At 42.9% G+C, this 18,026-nt stretch overlaps 1 protein-coding gene across 2 annotated transcripts in view; it reads right to left on the reverse strand.

Annotated features, from left to right (window-relative positions):
• Positions 1-4,964: 4,964 nt before the first annotated feature.
• The window catches only part of LOC124039091 (TLC domain-containing protein 4-B-like), a 41,759-nt gene continuing 28,697 nt past the window's right edge, over positions 4,965-18,026 (reverse strand). For both annotated transcript variants that reach the window (XM_046354970.1, XM_046354971.1), the window contains exons 5-7: positions 17,204-17,298; positions 7,890-7,963; positions 4,965-5,958 (exon numbers count right to left, since the gene is read on the reverse strand). In XM_046354970.1, coding sequence (XP_046210926.1) covers positions 5,643-5,958; positions 7,890-7,963; positions 17,204-17,298 — 485 coding nt within the window. In that variant the 3' untranslated portion in view covers positions 4,965-5,642. The remainder of the gene's footprint in view (positions 5,959-7,889; positions 7,964-17,203; positions 17,299-18,026) is intronic.

An 18,026-nucleotide genomic window follows, 5' to 3' on the forward strand; every position in this document is an offset into this window, starting at 1 on the left:
AGACAACATATTCCAGTGCCGTTGAACGGGGTACGGTAGTAGGTGCCAGGCACACCGGATTGTGTCACTGGCATCAACATGGGCCAGCATCCCTGTGGAACACTTTCCACGACAAAATTGAGGCTGTTCTGAGGGCAAAAGAGGATGAAATAAAATATTAGGAAAGGTGTTCCTAATGTTTGGTACACTCAGTGTATGTAGATAAACGTTGAAGAGTTACTCCAGCACATAACTGGCATTTAATGCGGTTGAGAAGAAGTTCCTTACACCAAGATCATGGACCAAGGTGAGTGTTAGTAGCCATTGGTCGAGCTCAGAGGGGACAAACTCATCCAATAACATTGTCTCAGTGGCACCTCATCCTAACAAACTCCAAGTTCCATATTGATCTGATACCCGGTACATACAATTCATTCCAGCATGCACCAGTTGACTGTACATATACGTTGGTATTGACAGTATGTGTGGAAAAAGAGAAAAACAACTTGTTACCATGATTATGGTCTTTAAACTCTCATAAATTATTAACAGTTTATTATTATAATATTTTTAAAAAATGAATTATTAGAGTTTATTATTAAATTATTATTAATGTTGAGGACAAAAAAGGGCACACGTCTTATATCATCTGAACAAATCAAATCTGAGAGGAATATCAGAATCCTGCTGACAACTCTCACAATGCATTTTCCCATCGCTTCAACTCACACATTCTCAAAGTTTCCCTTTCCCCATCGCTTCAACTCACACATTCTCAAAGTTCCCTTTCCCCATCGCTTCAACTCACACATTCTCAAAGCTTCCCTTTCCCCATCGCTTCAACTCACACATTCTCAAAGTTTCCCTTTCCACATCGCTTCAACTCACACATTCTCAAAGTTTCCCTTTCCCCATCGCTTCAACTCACACATTCTCAAAGTTTCCCTTTCCCCATCGCTTCAACTCACACATTCTCAAAGTTTCCCTTTCCCCATCGCTTCAACTCACACATTCTCAAAGTTTCCCTTTCCCCATCGCTTCAACTCACACATTCTCAAAGTTTCCCTTTCCCCATCGCTTCAACTCACACATTCTCAAAGTTTCCTTTCCACATCGCTTCAACTCACACATTCTCAAAGTTTCCCTTTCCCCATCGCTTCAACTCACACATTCTCAAAGTTTCCCTTTCCCCATCGCTTCAACTCACACATTCTCAAAGTTTCCCTTTCCCCATCGCTTCAACTCACACATTCTCAAAGTTTCCCTTTCCCCATCGCTTCAACTCACACATTCTCAAAGTTTCCCTTTCCCCATCGCTTCAACTCACACATTCTCAAAGTTTCCCTTTCCCCATCGCTTCAACTCACACATTCTCAAAGTTTCCCTTTCCCCATCGCTTCAACTCACACATTCTCAAAGCTTCCCTTTCCACATCGCTTCAACTCACACATTCTCAAAGTTTCCATTTCCACATCGCTTCAACTCACACATTCTCAAAGTTTCCATTTCCCCATCGCTTCAACTCACACATTCTCAAAGTTTCCATTTCCCCATCGCTTCAACTCACACATTCTCAAAGTTTCCCTTTCCCCATCGCTTCAACTCACACATTCTCAAAGTTTCCATTTCCCCATCGCTTCAACTCACACACTCAAAGTTTCCATTTCCACATCGCTTCAACTCACACACTCAAAGTTTCCATTTCCATATCGCTTCAACTCACACATTCTCAAAGCTTCCCTTTCCACATCGCTTCAACTCACACATTCTCAAAGTTTCCCTTTCCCCATCGCTTCAACTCACACATTCTCAAAGTTTCCCTTTCCCCATCGCTTCAACTCACACATTCTCAAAGTTTCCCTTTCCCCATCGCTAACTCACACTCACACATTCTCAAAGTTTCCTTTCCCCATCGCTTCAACTCACACATTCTCAAAGTTTCCCTTTCCCCATCGCTTCAAATCACACATTCCTAAAGTTTCCCTTTCCCCATCGCTTCAACTCACACATTCTCAAAGTTTCCCTTTCCCCATCGCTTCAACTCACACATTCTCAAAGTTTCCCTTTCCCCATCGCTTCAACTCACACATTCTCAAAGTTTCCCTTTCCCCATCGCTTCAACTCACACATTCTCAAAGTTTCCATTTCCCCATCGCTTCAACTCACACATTCTCAAAGTTTCCCTTTCCCCATCTTTTTGGTCAGACAAGCAAGCAGCGTGACATATCCTACGGCATAATCAGCAAAGTGTACCCACATCAGTCCCATTTTCGATTAAAACAAAAATATCAACGTGAATATTTAGAACCAAAATCATCCTAAATAGAACCCGGCTGGACAAATGTAAGGAATCCATTTATGCTTTTCTACTTCAACTTTCCCCTTTTCCCTCCTTCAACTTTCCCCAGAGAGTGAGTGGCCCATAGGAGGCCTCACTCCATTTGAACAAGGGGTCTGTGTCTGTCGTTGAGCCAGGGGTCCGTCGGTCTGTATTCTTTGAGCCAGGGGTCTGTCTGTATTCTTTGAGCCAGGGGTCGGTCTGTTTTCTTTGAGCCAGGGGTCGGTCTGTTTTCTTTGAGCCAGGGGTCTGTCTGTATTCTTTGAGCCAGGGGTCTGTCTGTATTCTTTGAGCCAGGGGTCTGTCTGTATTCTTTGAGCCAGGGGTCTGTCTGTATTCTTTGAGCCAGGGGTCTGTCTGTCTTCTTTGAGCCAGGGGTCTGTCTGTCTTCTTTGAGCCAGGGGTCTGTCTGTCTTCTTTGAGCCAGGGGTCTGTCTTCTTTGAGCCAGGGGTCTGTCTGTATTCTTTGAGCCAGGGGTCTGTCTTCTTTGAGCCAGGGGTCTGTCTTCTTTGAGCCAGGGGTCTGTCTTCTTTGAGCCAGGGGTCTGTCTTCTTTGAGCCAGGGGTCGGTCTCTGTATCAGAGTGTCTCCCTGAGAGGTTTCTTTCAGTTGAACTCACTCGTCATGGATATAGGTTTAATTTATCTAGATGTCCATCCAGCCTTCTGACAGACGGTCAGTTTGGGTTTAAACAGGAAGATGCCCTTCCTCAGCAGACAGACAGCAGATTTTTAATGACACAATTACAACAATAGGTTTTTGCTGCATGGGTTATTTGAGTTGGTTGGGTTTGTTGGGTTGGTTGGGCTATTTGTGTTGGTAAGGTTGATTGAGTTGGTTGGGTTAGTTAGGTTGTTTGGGTTGGTTAGGTTGATTGAGTTGGTTGGGTTAGTTAGGTTGTTTGGGTTGGTTAGGTTGATTGGGTTGGTTGGGTTAGTTAGGTTGACTGGGTTGGTTAGGTTGATTGGGTTGGTTGGTTGTGTTAGTTAGGTTGACTGGGTTGGTTAGGTTGGTTGGGTTGGTTGGTTGGGTAGGTAGGTTGACTGGGTTGGTTGGGTTGGTTGGGTTGGTTGGGTAGGTAGGTTGACTGGGTTGGTTAGGTTGATTGGGTTGGTTGGGTAGGTAGGTTGACTGGGTTGGTTAGGTTGATTGGGTTGGTTGGTTGGGTAGGTAGGTTGACTGGGTTGGTTAGGTTGACTGGGTTGGTTGGGCCATTTGGGATGGTTGGGTTATTTGGGTTGGTTAGGTTAGTTAGGTTGAAATGGTTGGTTGGGTTAGTTAGGTTGAAATGGTTGGTTGGGTTAGTTAGGTTGAAATGGTTGGTTGGGTTATTTGTGTTGATTGGGTTAGTTTGGTTGGTTGGGTTGGTTGGGTTGGTTGGGTTGGTTAGGTTGTTTGGGTTGGTTGGGTAAGTTAAGTTGGTTGGGTAAGTTAGGTAAGTTAGGTTGGTTGGGTAAGTTAGGTTGGTTGGGTTGGTTGGGTAAGTTAGGTTGGTTGGGTTGGTTGGGTAAGTTAGGTTGGTTGGGTTAGTTAGGTTGGTTGGTTGGGTTGGGTAAGTTAGGTTGGTTGGGTTGGTTGGGTAAGTTAGGTTGGTTGGGTTGGGTAAGTTAGGTTGGTTGGGTTGGTTGGGTAAGTTAGGTTGGTTGGGTTGGTTGGGTAAGTTAAGTTGGTTGGGTTGGTTGGGTAAGTTAGGTTGGTTGGGTAAGTTAGGTAAGTTAGGTTGGTTGGGTTGGTTGGGTAAGTTAGGTTGGTTGGGTTGGTTGGGTAAGTTAGGTTGGTTGGGTTAGTTAGGTTGGTTGGGTTGGTTGGGTAAGTTAGGTTGGTTGGGTTGGTTGGGTAAGTTAGGTTGGTTGGGTTAGTTAGGTTGGTTGGGTTGGTTGGGTAAGTTAAGTTGGTTGGGTAAGTTAGGTTGGTTGGGTTGGTTGGGTAAGTTAGGTTGGTTGGGTTGGTTGGGTAAGTTAGGTAAGTTAGGTTGGTTGGGTAAGTTAGGTTGGTTGGGTTGGTTGGGTAAGTTAGGTTGGTTGGGTTGGTTGGGTTGGTTGGGTAAGTTAGGTTGGTTGGGTAAGTTAGGTTGGTTGGGTAAGTTAGGTTGGTTGGGTTGGTTGGGTAAGTTAGGTTGGTTGGGTAAGTTAGGTTGGTTGGGTAAGTTAGGTTGGTTGGGTTGGTTGGGTAAGTTAGGTTGGTTGGGTTGGTTGGGTTGGTTGGGTAAGTTAGGTTGGTTGGGTAAGTTAGGTTGGTTGGGTAAGTTAGGTTGGTTGGGTTGGTTGGGTAAGTTAGGTTGGTTGGGTAAGTTAGGTTGGTTGGGTAAGTTAGGTTGGTTGGGTTGGTTGGGTAAGTTAGGTTGGTTGGGTTGGTTGGGTAAGTTAGGTTGGTTGGGTAAGTTAGGTTGGTTGGGTAAGTTAGGTTGGTTGGGTAAGTTAGGTTGGTTGGGTTGGTTGGGTTAGTTAGGTTGGTTGGGTAAGTTAGGTTGGTTGGGTAAGTTAGGTTGGTTGGGTAAGTTAGGTTGGTTGGGTAAGTTAGGTTGGTTGGGTAAGTTAGGTTGGTTGGGTAAGTTAGGTTGGTTGGGTTGGTTGGGTAAGTTAGGTTGGTTGGGTAAGTTAGGTTGGTTGGGTAAGTTAGGTTGGTTGGGTAAGTTAGGTTGGTTGGGTAAGTTAGGTTGGTTGGGTAAGTTAGGTTGGTTGGGTAAGTTAGGTAAGTTAGGTTGGTTGGGTAAGTTAGGTTGGTTGGGTAAGTTAGGTTGGTTGGGTTGGTTGGGTTAGTTAGGTTGGTTGTGTCCCAAAAAACTGTTTTTCAAAAACTGTTATTTTATTTGTACTCACCATTTGAACAATAATTAATTCCTCTGTTCAAAATGTAAATCAATAACCTACGGGATTCAGACACGCAGAATATTAAAGAGAGCAAAATTAAGTAAGGGGCTTGACGTTACTTTGGGGAGCACATGAGCATCACACCTTGAGTCTATGGTCTGGAACAAGCAGTAAACGTTTGACTTACGTCATCCCAGACATGCTGTTTTGTGATAAAATGCACAGAAAAATAATTGGCCATGAACAGAAAGTGTTGCTAACAGGTTCACCAACCACTGCCCCAGTTATTGTCCCTTTGTCCACATCCAGCACAATGCTCCAATCTCAAAAGGGAAGCAAAAAAATGTGCTGTGTCAACTAGCATAAAATTCAGTCCGTGTGAGACTTGGCTTTTGGTGTGTGTTAGTTGACCCTGAAACAGTCAGGTACTAATCCAATCGTGCACTAAACAAAAGGGGGACAATGGTCCAATGGGTTTCCCCTGGCCATTCCATCAGCCATCCCCTTTTTGCTTCTTAGTCAGTCTTTCCATTCTCTCGTGTCTCCACGTTGTGCCGTCGGGCCGAGCACATGACCTTGTAGCAGCCGCGGGCGATCTTGTGCATCCACATGACGTTCATGACATCCAGCGAGACGCTGGAGATGATCCAGGCGACGCGGCCTTCCGGCGGGACGCGGTAGTAGGCTTCGGTGCCGTACACGGACCACATGCGGCTGTAGTAGAGGGGCATGACGGCGATGCGAACCAGGAAGAAGACCAGGGCCATTGCCATCCCGTTAGCGATGTTGGGCTTGGAGGACTTGGGGTAACCTAACACTTCAAAGAACCAGCTGCAAGACACAGTCAGAGCAACAATGTAAAGAAACAGTCAGAACAGTCAGAATAACAATGTAAAGAAAGACACAGTCAGAATAACAATGTAAAGACACAGTCAGAATAACAATGTAAAGACACAGTCAGAGCAACAATGTAAAGAAACAGTCAGAACAACAATGTAAAGAAAGAAACAGTCAGAACAACGATGTAAAGAAACAGTCAGAACAACAATGTAAAGACACAGTCAGAATAACAATGTAAAGAAACAGTCAGAATAACAATGTAAAGACACAGTCAGAATAACAATGTAAAGAAACAGTCAGAATAACAATGTAAAGAAACAGTCAGAACAACGATGTAAAGAAACAGTCAGAACAACGATGTAAAGACACAGTCAGAATAACAATGTAAAGAAACAGTCAGAATAACAATGTAAAGACACAGTCAGAATAACAATGTAAAGAAACAGTCAGAACAACGATGTAAAGAAACAGTCAGAGCAACAATGTAAAGAAACAGTCAGAACAACAATGTAAAGAAACAGTCAGAGCAACAATGTAAAGAAACAGTCAGAACAACAATGTAAAGACACAGTCAGAACAACAATGTAAAGAAAGACACAGTCAGAACAACAATGTAAAGAAACAGTCAGAGCAACAATGTAAAGAAACAGTCAGAGCAACAATGTAAAGAAACAGTCAGAGCAACAATGTAAAGAAAGACACAGTCAGAACAACAATGTAAAGAAACAGTCAGAGCAACAATGTAAAGACACAGTCAGAACAACGATGTAAAGACACAGTCAGAACAACGATGTAAAGACACAGTCAGAACAACGATGTAAAGACACAGTCAGAACAACAATGTAAAGAAACAGTCAGAACAACAATGTAAAGAAACAGTCAGAACAACAATGTAAAGAAAGACACAGTCAGAACAACGATGTAAAGAAAGACACAGTCAGAGCAACGATGTAAAGAAACAGTCAGAACAACAATGTAAAGAAACAGTCAGAACAACAATGTAAAGAAAGAGCAAACTGAGGTTTAACTTTGGGCCTAACAGGATTCAAACAACATATCTTTCACACGTGTGAACATAAAAAATGCCCAGTAAAATCAATATATGAAAATTGTAAACATGGGTGTATGGGACTTGGCTCTAAACAAATCAACCCTCAAGCATGCCTCATTTTGACACCGAAGGCATGTTTTTATTTTATTTTTATCATAGCCCAAAAATGGTTTATTCAATTATTCCAATTGTTCATGACTTTGTCAATCAACTTGTTCTTAATAAAATACAAAATCATTGTGTAGTATTTTTGAATCAATATGGATGTTTGGGGTCATTTTGACTCCCCTAAGATTGTGCTTTTCTACACCACGTACGGTATGACTGTGTACAAAACCAAAATTACCTTATTTTTGTGCATATAAAATCTGCCAATGGTATAAATACTTAATAGAACTGCAAAACAGAACTCAGATACGCTGTAAATCTACACAGCTGTAGTGGTGTGTATTTCCCACGAATCAGCCCCGATCGTGGACTACAGGAAAAGGCGGGCCGAACAGGCCCACATTAACATCAATGGGGCTGTAGTGGAGCGGGTCGAGAGTTTCAAGTTCCTTGGTGTCCACATCGAATCCCCTGGCTGACAAGGTACAACTCTGTTGTTCTGCCCCTGAACAAGGCAGTTAAAAAAACATCTTTATCTAACTAAGTCAGTTTAGAGCAAATTCTTATTTACATTGACGGTCTACCGGAAAACAGTGGGTTACACCGCCAATGTAAATAAGAATTTGCTCTAAACTGACTTAGTTAGATAAAGATGTTGTTTTTTTTTAATGTTTTTTTTTTTTATAGAAAGTTCAGGCCTCAGAGTGTGGGGTGGTACCTACCATACACATAATAAATATGTTTATATACATCTTATACATACCGCTGGTTCACACACGGCGTGGAGAACTCTGCAAGCAGACGGAAGTTAGCAAAATAAGGCAACATCCCTTGTCCCTGGAAGAACGAGGTAAAAAGAAAAACCGAAAGAAACAATGAAACAGGAAAGAAAAGGGAGTCAAAATGTTTTCATTTGGTCGACCATCACATCAGTATGGTTCAAGTGAGGCCTTCACACCATTTGTGCCCAGAAAGATTCATTCATCGTCAACAACAAAAGAACACAAGGCATGTGATAATTATATATATTTATTTTTTTAATTCGGGTGGGGGGGGGGGGGGCGAGTTAAGATCTCACTTTTACCATACTGAACATTTCAGCGTATAAACGTACATTTCAGGATCACTCAATATTAATGTACAAAAGATAAATGTACAGTGCCTTGCGAAAGTATTCGGCCCCCTTGAACTTTGCGACCTTTTGCCACATTTCAGGCTTCAAAAATAAAGATATAAAACTGTATTTTTTTGTGAAGAATCAACAACAAGTGGGACACAATCATGAAGTGGAACGACATTTATAGGATATTTCAAACTTTTTTAACAAATCAAAAACTGAAAAATTGGGCGTGCATAGTTCAAGGGGGGGAGAATACAAGGCACTGTATTTTCCAATGGCAATAAGAAGCGGGAAAACGTGCTCTCAAACAGACTTGGTATTACATACCGTACGTGAGGGTTATAACTCTGCTACAGATATCTTGGTGAAGAGACATTTTGATCTGTCAGTGCTGAACCAAAAACTGAGATTTAAGGAGACATTTTCAGATCTAAAATTAAATCATTGAAATCACTTTCTGAATATAGGTCGGCTCTTCTTCTATTTTTCAGATCAAACAGAAAACGTCTCGTCCCTCAGGAGACTTAGCTAACTTCTGAAGGATTTATAGGTTCCATTTCATCTGTTGTTCTATTTCATCTCCAGTAGACCCTAATAAACCCAGTCATATGATTTAGGGTCTATTTGAGATGAGAACAGCTATGAGAACAGCTATGAGGCTTCAGTACCCGAAAGACCACGGGAAGTTAAAAAGGGTGCCACTCATTGAAAAGTGTGAGTTTTGCAAGTGAAACAGCTAAATTAAAATCCCTTCACACAAACAGTGATTAGGATAGCACCACTGCTAACAACATAGTGTGTGCATACAGCCAGGATTTTACGAGTAGACATTCAGCCACTAGCCAAATGTGCAATGTTTAGCCATGATTAGCCATGATTAGCAATGATTAGCAATGATTAGCAATGATCAGCAATGATTAGCTTTGATTAGCAATGATTAGCAATGATTATCCATGATTAGCCGCAATTTTCCATGATTGGCCATGATTAGCCATGATTATCCGTGATTATCCGTGATTAGCCGTGATTAGCCATGATTAGCCGTGATCAGCCATGATTAGCCATGATTATCCGTGATAAGCCGTGATTAGCCATGATTAGCCATGATTAGCCGCGATTTTCCATGATTAGCCATGATTATCCATGATTATCCGTGATTATCCGTGATTAGCCGTGATTAGCCGTGATTAGCCATGATTAGCCGTGATCAGCCATGATTAGCCATGATTATCCGTGATAAGCCGTGATTAGCCATGATTATCCGTGATCAGCCGTGATTAGCCGTGATTAGCCATGATTAGCCATGATTAGCCGTGATTAGCCGTGATTAGCCGTGATTAGCCATGCATACAGTGCATCCGGAAAGTATTCAGCCCCTTTGACTTTTCCCACATTTTGTTACGTTGCATTCTAAAATGTATTAAATTGTTACATTTTTGTTTCTCCCATCAATCTACACATAATACCCCATAATGACAAAGCCGAAAACAAGGTTTTAGAAATGTTTGCAAATGTATACAAAATAAAAAATAGAAATACCTTATTTACATAAGTATTCAGACCCTTTGCTATGAGACTCGAAATTGAGCTCAGGTGCATCTTGTTTCCATTGATCATCCTTGAGATGTTTCTACAACTTGATTGGAGTCCACCTGTGGTAAATTCAATTGATTGGACATGATTCGTAAAGGCACACACTTGTATATACTGTATAAGGTCACACAGTTGACAGTGCACGTCAGAGCAAAAACCTAGCCATGGGGTCGAAGGAATTGTTCGTAGAGCTCCGAGACAGGATTGTGTCAAGGCACAGATCTGGGTGAAGTTACCAAAACAATTATGCAGTGTTGAAGGTCACCGAGAACACAGGGCCTCTATCATTCTTATATGAAAGAAGTTTGGAACCACTAAGACTAGAGCTGGCCGCCCGGCCAAACTGACCAATCAAGGGAGAAGGGCCTTGGTCAGGGAAGCGACCAAGAACCCGATAGTCACTCTGACAGAGCTCCAGAGTTCCTCTGTGGAGATGGGACAACCATATCTGCAGCACTCCACCAATCAGGCCTTTATGGTAGAGTGGCCAGACGGAAGCCACTCCTCAGTAAACGGCACATGACAGGCCACTTGTAGTTTGCCAAAAGGCACCTAAAGGAAACAAGATTCTCTGCTCTGATGAAACAAAGATTGAACTTTTTGGCCTGAATGCCAAATGTCACGTCTAGAAGAAACCTGGCACCATCCCCATGGTGAAGCATGGTGGTGGCAGCATCATGCTGTGGGGATGTTTTTCCGCGGCAGGGACTTGGAGACTAGTCAGGATCGAGGGAAAGATGAATGGAGCAAAGTACAGAGAGATTATTGATGAAAACCTGCTCCTGAGTGTTCAGGACCTCAGACTGGGATGAAGGTTCACCTTCCAGCAGGACAACGACTTCCAGCCGAGACAACGCAGTAGTGGCTTCGGGACAAGTCTCTGAATGTCTTTGAGGGCCCCAGCCTGAGCCCGGACTTGAACCCGATCAAACACCTCTGGACAGACCTAAAAGTAGCTGTGCAGCGACGCTCCCAATCCAACCTGACAGAGCTTGAGAGGATCTGCAGAGAAGAATGTGAGAAACTCCCCAAATACAGGTGTGCCAAGCTTGTAGCGTCATACCCAAGAAGACTCAAGGCTGTAACTAACTTCAACAAAGTACTGAGTAAAGGGTCTGAATACTTTAAATGTGATACCTCAGGTTTTTCAGAAATTTCTAAAAACCGGTTTTTGGTTTGTCATTATGGGGTATTGTGTGTAGATTGATGACGATTTTATTTTTACTTAATCCATTTTAGAATAAAGCTGTAATGTAACAGAATGTGAGAAATGTCAAGGGGTCTGAATACTTTCCAAATGCTCTGTATAAGAGCCATGCGGTTATAGGACGGTACTGTAGCAGACCTCTGGGCCATTAAAACCTTCACATGAGGAGCAGTTAAGGGTCTCTCTCTCTCTCTCTCTCTCATATGTTATTTATTTCAGGCCTAACACAGGCTACGATTATCCGAATAGGACACTCCAAAGGGGGAAACTTACCTTTTAACAAAAGTTCATAAATGGCATGTACTCACTCTCAAGATATGAACGTGTCAGGACACAATGCATTTGCTTCAAGTCTATACCAGAGTGGATATGAACTTTCCCCAGCATCTCTATGCTAATACCTCTAGATACTGGTAAGTCCATACTGATACTGGACAGATAGGTCAGTGTAGCAGACAAGACAGGAAGGATTCAGTCCAGACGAGTCAGCCCTGGTCAGCCCGTTTTACATCCTACAAAACCTCATTTGAATTTGGTCGGCTTTTTTTTTTTTGCTTGAATGTTTTGCTGGTAATTGTGGGCCTAAATTATTTTAAGAAATCATATTAGCAAAGGATAAAGATAGACAGACAGATTAGGGGAGGGGGGGGAGAGAAAGTGTAACTATAGTTACAAGCAACAAAAAGAAGTAACAACAACGTTGATAGTTTAGCATGAGTTCTTGAACTCAAACAGCAATCAAATATTAGCCTATGAATTCATTTGCTTGATTAGCAAGCTATTTTACCACACGTTCTGTAGTATAGCCTTATTGTTTTTCCATTGATCTAGTATAGCACAATAACAGAACACAATCTACAATAGAACAGCTGGTTTATCTAACAATATGTCACCAAATTAACTACATGGGGTAGCAGGGTAGCCTAGTGGTTAGAGCGTTGGACTAGTAACCGGAAGGTTGCAAGTTCAAACCCCTGAGCTGACAAGGTACAAATCTGTCGTTCTGCCCCTGAACAGGCAGTTAACCCACTGTTCCCAGGCCGTCATTGAAAATAAGAATGTGTTCTTAACTGACTTGCCTAGTTAAATAAAGGTAAAATAAAAACATACTCACATATACCAGCTTTGATAAAATTCTGATTTTAAATCACACAAAAAAGTAAGTCAATCAATTAGTAAGTTATGAATTAAGTGTGATGATAGTTAATTTTTATGTTGATGAAGTTCTTCATGTTGACTAAGCAGTCATGAATGTCCAGTGACAGTACGGCCTTAACCACGTCTGTCCTTCTGATCGCCTGTCAGTTGTAGCAGCAAGACAATTTAACCACATGGTCAATTATCTTACGAAGTAGAAGTATTGCTTCAACAACACCATTCATTTTGCTCCGTTGTTTTAACATAATGGACTTTCTGTCTCTAGAGAGAAAGGTTTTAAAAAAAAATACATTTACATCGGAATGCATTGCACCTCCGATAGGGTAGCTTATGCAATGCATATACTGTACATTATGGTACTTCAAGTGTATTCGTTTAATCCAGTCGGGTAGGATTACAATTCACATACAATGCTAAGGGATAATTATTGTAAAAACGTTTAAGGATTTGGGTTGGCATGAATCACGGCCTGATCTTTGCCTTATTGATGAGCCTAGTGGTTAGAGTGTAGAGGTGGCAGGTAGCCTAGTGGTTAGAGTGTAGAGGAGGTAGGTAGCCTAGTGGTTAGAGTGTAGAGGTGGCAGGTAGCCTAGTGGTTAGAGTGTAGAGGTGGCAGGTAGCCTAGTGGTTAGAGTGTAGAGGAGGTAGGTAGCCTAGTGGTTAGAGTGTAGAGGTGGCAGGTAGCCTAGTGGTTAGAGTGTAGAGGCGGCAGGTAGCCTAGTGGTTAGAGTGTAGAGGCGGCAGGTAGCCTAGTGGTTAGAGTGTAGAGGCGGCAGGTAGCCTAGTGGTTAGAGTGTAGAGGCGGCAGGGTAGCCTAGTGGTTAGAGTGTAGAGGCGGCAGGGTAGCCTAGTGGTTAGAGTGTAGAGGTGGCAGGGTAGCCTAGTGGTTAGAGTGTAGAGGTTGCAGGTAGCCTAGTGGTTAGAGCGTAGAGGTGGCAGGGTAGCCTAGTGGTTATAGTGTAGAGGTGGCAGGTAGCCTAGTGGTTAGAGTGTAGAGGTGGCAGGTAGCCTAGTGGTTAGAGTGTAGAGGTGGCAGGGTAGCCTAGTGGTTAGAGTGTAGAGGCGGCAGGTAGCCTAGTGGTTAGAGTGTAGAGGCGGCAGGTAGCCTAGTGGTTAGAGTGTAGAGGCGGCAGGTAGCCTAGTGGTTAGAGCGTTGGGCCAGTAACCGAAAGGTTGCTATATCAAATCCCCGAGCTGACAAGGTACAAATCTGTCATTCTGCCCCTGAACAGGCAGTTAACCCACTGTTCCTAGGCCGTCATTAAAAATAAGAATTTGGTCTCAACTGACTTGCCTAGTTACATAAAAAGGTTTAAAAAAAATTCAAACAGAGATGCTTGAAGTTAAGTAGGCGAGCCCTCACAGAGCTATTATGGGGCATTACAGTGAGCACACATTCATAGATGAGATGCATTTCAGCATCATACAAGGCAAAGTGGTATCATTAACATTTAAGTTGTTTTCAAGGGCCCTTTGCCACAACAGACAAGTGAGAAGAAACTGTGGAAATAGTGGGGTGTAGAGTGTGAGAGAAAGGAGACAGAACAGTAGGAAGTAAGTTGTTTTGGAATGCACACACAGTACTGTTAAGACCTGGGAAAGCCAGGAGATAATGGAGGCATGCACACACAGTACTGTTAAGACCTGGGAAAGCCAGGAGATAATGGAGGCATGCACAGCTCAGCTCAGTCCAGCTCCATATAAGGCTGAGTCAGTGAAAGAAAAGCAGGACCTTTAAATGGGAAGGTGATGACGAAGGGAAAGGCAACGAGGGTGTCGGCCACTAACCATCACTAAGCATTCCATGCAAAAAAACACCAACACTGTCACCATAGCCACAATCCTGAGCTATAGAACCAGGTGACCAGGAAGACGACAGACCAAGGGTGAACAGCAGTGACCTGGATGACTGGGCTCAAAACCTGTTTCAGCATTATAACTAGTGGTTATAGTGGCTTTAACCAGTATACAACCTGTTTCAGCATTATAACTAGTGGTTATAGTGGTTATAACCAGCTGTTATAGTGGTTTAAACCAGCATACAACCTGTTTCAGCATTATAACTAGTTGTTATAGTGTCTTTAACCAGTATACAACCTGTTTCAGCATTATAACTAGTGGTTATAGTGGTTTTAACCAGCATACAACCTGTTACAGCATTATAACTAGTTGTTATAGTGGTTTTAACCAGCATACAATCTGTTTCAGCATTATAACTAGTGGTTATAGTGGTTATAACCAGCTGTTAAAGTGGTTATAACTAGCTGTTTCAGCATTATAACTAGTTGTTATAGTGGTTATAACTAGTTGTTATAGTGGTTATAACCAGCTGTTTCAGCATTATAACTAGTTGTTATAGTGGTTATAACCAGTTGTTATAGTGGTTATAACCAGCTGTTATAGTGGTTATAACCAGCTGTTATAGTGGTTATAACCAGCTGTTTCAGCATTATAACTAGTTGTTATAGTGGTTATAACCAGCTGTTATAGTGGTTATAACCAGCTGTTATAGTGGTTATAACCAGCTGTTATAGTGGTTTTAACCAGCATACAACCTGTTTCAGCATTATAACTAGTTGGTATAGTGGCTTTAACCAGTATACATCCTGTTTCAGCATTATAACTAGTGGTTATAGTGGTTTTAACCAGCATACAACCTGTTACAGCATTATAACTAGTTGTTATAGTGGTTTTAACCAGCATACAATCTGTTTCAGCATTATAACTAGTGGTTATAGTGGTTATAACCAGCTGTTAAAGTGGTTATAACTAGCTGTTTCAGCATTATAACTAGTTGTTATAGTGGTTATAACCAGTTGTTATAGTGGTTATAACCAGCTGTTATAGTGGTTATAACTAGTGGTTATAACCAGCTGTTATAGTGGTTATAACCAGCTGTTTCAGCATTATAACTAGTTGTTATAGTGGTTATAACCAGTTGTTATAGTGGTTATAACCAGCTGTTATAGTGGTTATAACCAGCTGTTATAGTGGTTATAACCAGCTGTTTCAGCATTATAACTAGTTGTTATAGTGGTAATAACCAGCTTCTGTGTCACTGTCCAGTCAAATGAGACAAGTTGCTTGACAAGACAGTGCTGATGAAACATGGTCATACCTGATACTCAACGATATCAAACCTATCAAATATTCTTTCAATCCAAACTAAAATCGCTAACGATCATCCTCTACACAAAATAACACGTACTTCTCGTACTGTAACCACAACCCTTGTCATAACAAGAGACAGTCAACAAGCAACTCCCCCAAAAACTGGACAACAAAACATCTAATTTGTGTGAGTGAACACAGAATCCTAAATCCAAGCCTACAGTAGAGTTTGACCTCATACTAATGTAACTGATTTCCTGCTCTTCTTTTCAACAGCTGAGGACTAGCTAATTAGAGGCACTTAGAAGATCATGTAAAACTAGTGCCAGTAGGTTAACATCACATGTTCTCACTAGTAGAGACCTAGCGGAGCTAACAGTAGGTTAACATCACATGTTCTCACTAGTAGAGACCTAGCGGAGCTAACAGTAGGTTAACATCACATGTTCTCACTAGTAGAGACCTAGCGGAGCTAACAGTAGGTTAACATCACATGTTCTCACTAGCGGAGCTAACAGTAGGTTAACATCACGTTCTCACTAGTAGAGACCTAGCGGAGCTAACAGTAGGTTAACATCACGTACTCACTAGTAGAGACCTAGCGGAGCTAACAGTAGGTTAACATCACGTTCTCACTAGTAGAGACCTAGCGGAGCTAACAGTAGGTTAACATCACATGTTCTCACTAGCGGAGCTAACAGTAGGTTAACATCACGTTCTCACTAGTAGAGACCTAGCGGAGCTAACAGTAGGTTAACATCACATGTTCTCACTAGTAGAGACCTAGCGGCGCTAACAGTAGGTTAACATCACGTTCTCACTAGTAGAGACCTAGCGGAGCTAACAGTAGGTTAACATCATGTTCTCACTAGCGGAGCTAACAGTAGGTTAACATCACATGTTCTCACTAGTAGAGACCTAGCGGCGCTAACAGTAGGTTAACATCATGTTCTCACTAGTAGAGCCCTAGCGGAGCTAACAGTAGGTTAACATCACGTTCTCACTAGTAGAGACCTAGCGGCGCTAACAGTAGGTTAACATCATGTTCTCACTAGTAGAGACCTAGCGGCGCTAACAGTAGGTTAACATCACGTTCTCACTAGTAGAGACCTAGCGGCGCTAACAGGAGGTTAACATCACGTTCTCACTAGTAGAGACCTAGCGGAGCTAACAGTAGGTTAACATCACATGTTCTCACTAGTAGAGACCTAGCGGAGCTAACAGGAGCAAAGCTGTGTTAGTTAGTCAGCATCACACACCCTCCCTGCCCTGTGTTCAGCATCACTCACCCTCCCTGCTCTGTGTTCAGCATCACTCACCCTCCCTGCCCTGTGTTCAGCATCACACACCCTCCCTGCCCTGTGTTCAGCATCACACACCCTCCCTGCCCTGTGTTCAGCATCACACACCCTCCCTGCCCTGTGTTCAGCATCACACACCCTCCCTGCCCTGTGTTCAGCATCACACATCCTCCCTGCGTTCAGCATCACTCACCCTCCCTGCGTTCAGCATCACTCACCCTCCCTGCGTTCAGCATCATTCACCCTCCCTGCCCTGCGTTCAGCAACACTCACCCTCCCTGCCCTGCGTTCAGCATCACTCACCCTCCCTGCCCTGCGTTCAGCATCACTCACCCTCCCTGCGTTCAGCATGACTCACCCTCCCTGTGTTCAGCATCACTCACCCTCCATGCCCTGCGTTCAGTATCACTCACCCTCCCTACGTTCAGCATCACTCACCCTCCCTGCCCTGCGTTCAGCATCACTCACCCTCCCTGCGTTCAGAATCACTCACCCTCCCTGCCCTCACCGTCACACAGCTGTTCACCTTTAGCTGTATCTTTCCCATCATGCCTGCATGTTCTGCTATTGGACAACAGGGAACTCACCAGTACATAGTAGTAAGCATACAGTGCAGCCAGGTGATGCACTACAAAGAACTTGTCGCCTATCGCCTTCCAATAGTAAAATATTATCAGCAGATCTGGAACACAAAGGGAAAGAGCAACACGGGAGTTAACTGAGATCATGTTGCAGCAGGTGAACAAAAAGGTTCAGAAATGAAACTATAAAACAAAACATTTTTACAGTCTAAAAGGAAATAGCCGATGTTCCCGATGCCGATACCCAACGTCGGCGAAGTGTGGCTAAAGATGGTCGAGGATGACCTGTAATGAACGAGGAACAACGATAGAAAGCCTGGTAAATCAAATCAAAGTCTATTAGTCACGTGCGCCGAATACAACAGGTGTAGACCTTACAGTGAAATGCTTACTTAGAGGTTCTAACCAATGGTGCGGGGAGAAAGAGAGAAAAGAAAGTGTGTGTGTGTGTGTGTGTGTGTGTGTGTGTGTGTGTGTGTGTGTGTGTGTGTGTGTGTGTGTGTGTGTGTGTGTGTGTGTGTGTGTGTGTGTGTGTGTGTGTGTGTGTGTGTGTGTGTGTGTGTGTGTGTGTGTGTGTGTGTGTGTGTGTGTGTGTGGGTAAGTAAAGAAATAAAACAACAGTAAAAAGACGTTTGAAAATAACAGTAGCAAGGCTATAAACACACACCTGTTAGTCAGGCTGATTGAGGTAGTATGTACATGTAGGTCTGGTTAAAGTGACTAAGCATGTAGTGAACAAGGAATGATGAAAGACAGCCTGTAGGAACTGTGAAAGACAGCCTGTAGGAACGGTGAAAGACAGCCTGTAGGAATGGTGAAAGACAGCCTG

Source organism: Oncorhynchus gorbuscha, linkage group LG07 (assembly GCF_021184085.1).
Source record: "Oncorhynchus gorbuscha isolate QuinsamMale2020 ecotype Even-year linkage group LG07, OgorEven_v1.0, whole genome shotgun sequence".
Lineage (NCBI taxonomy): Eukaryota > Metazoa > Chordata > Actinopteri > Salmoniformes > Salmonidae > Oncorhynchus > Oncorhynchus gorbuscha.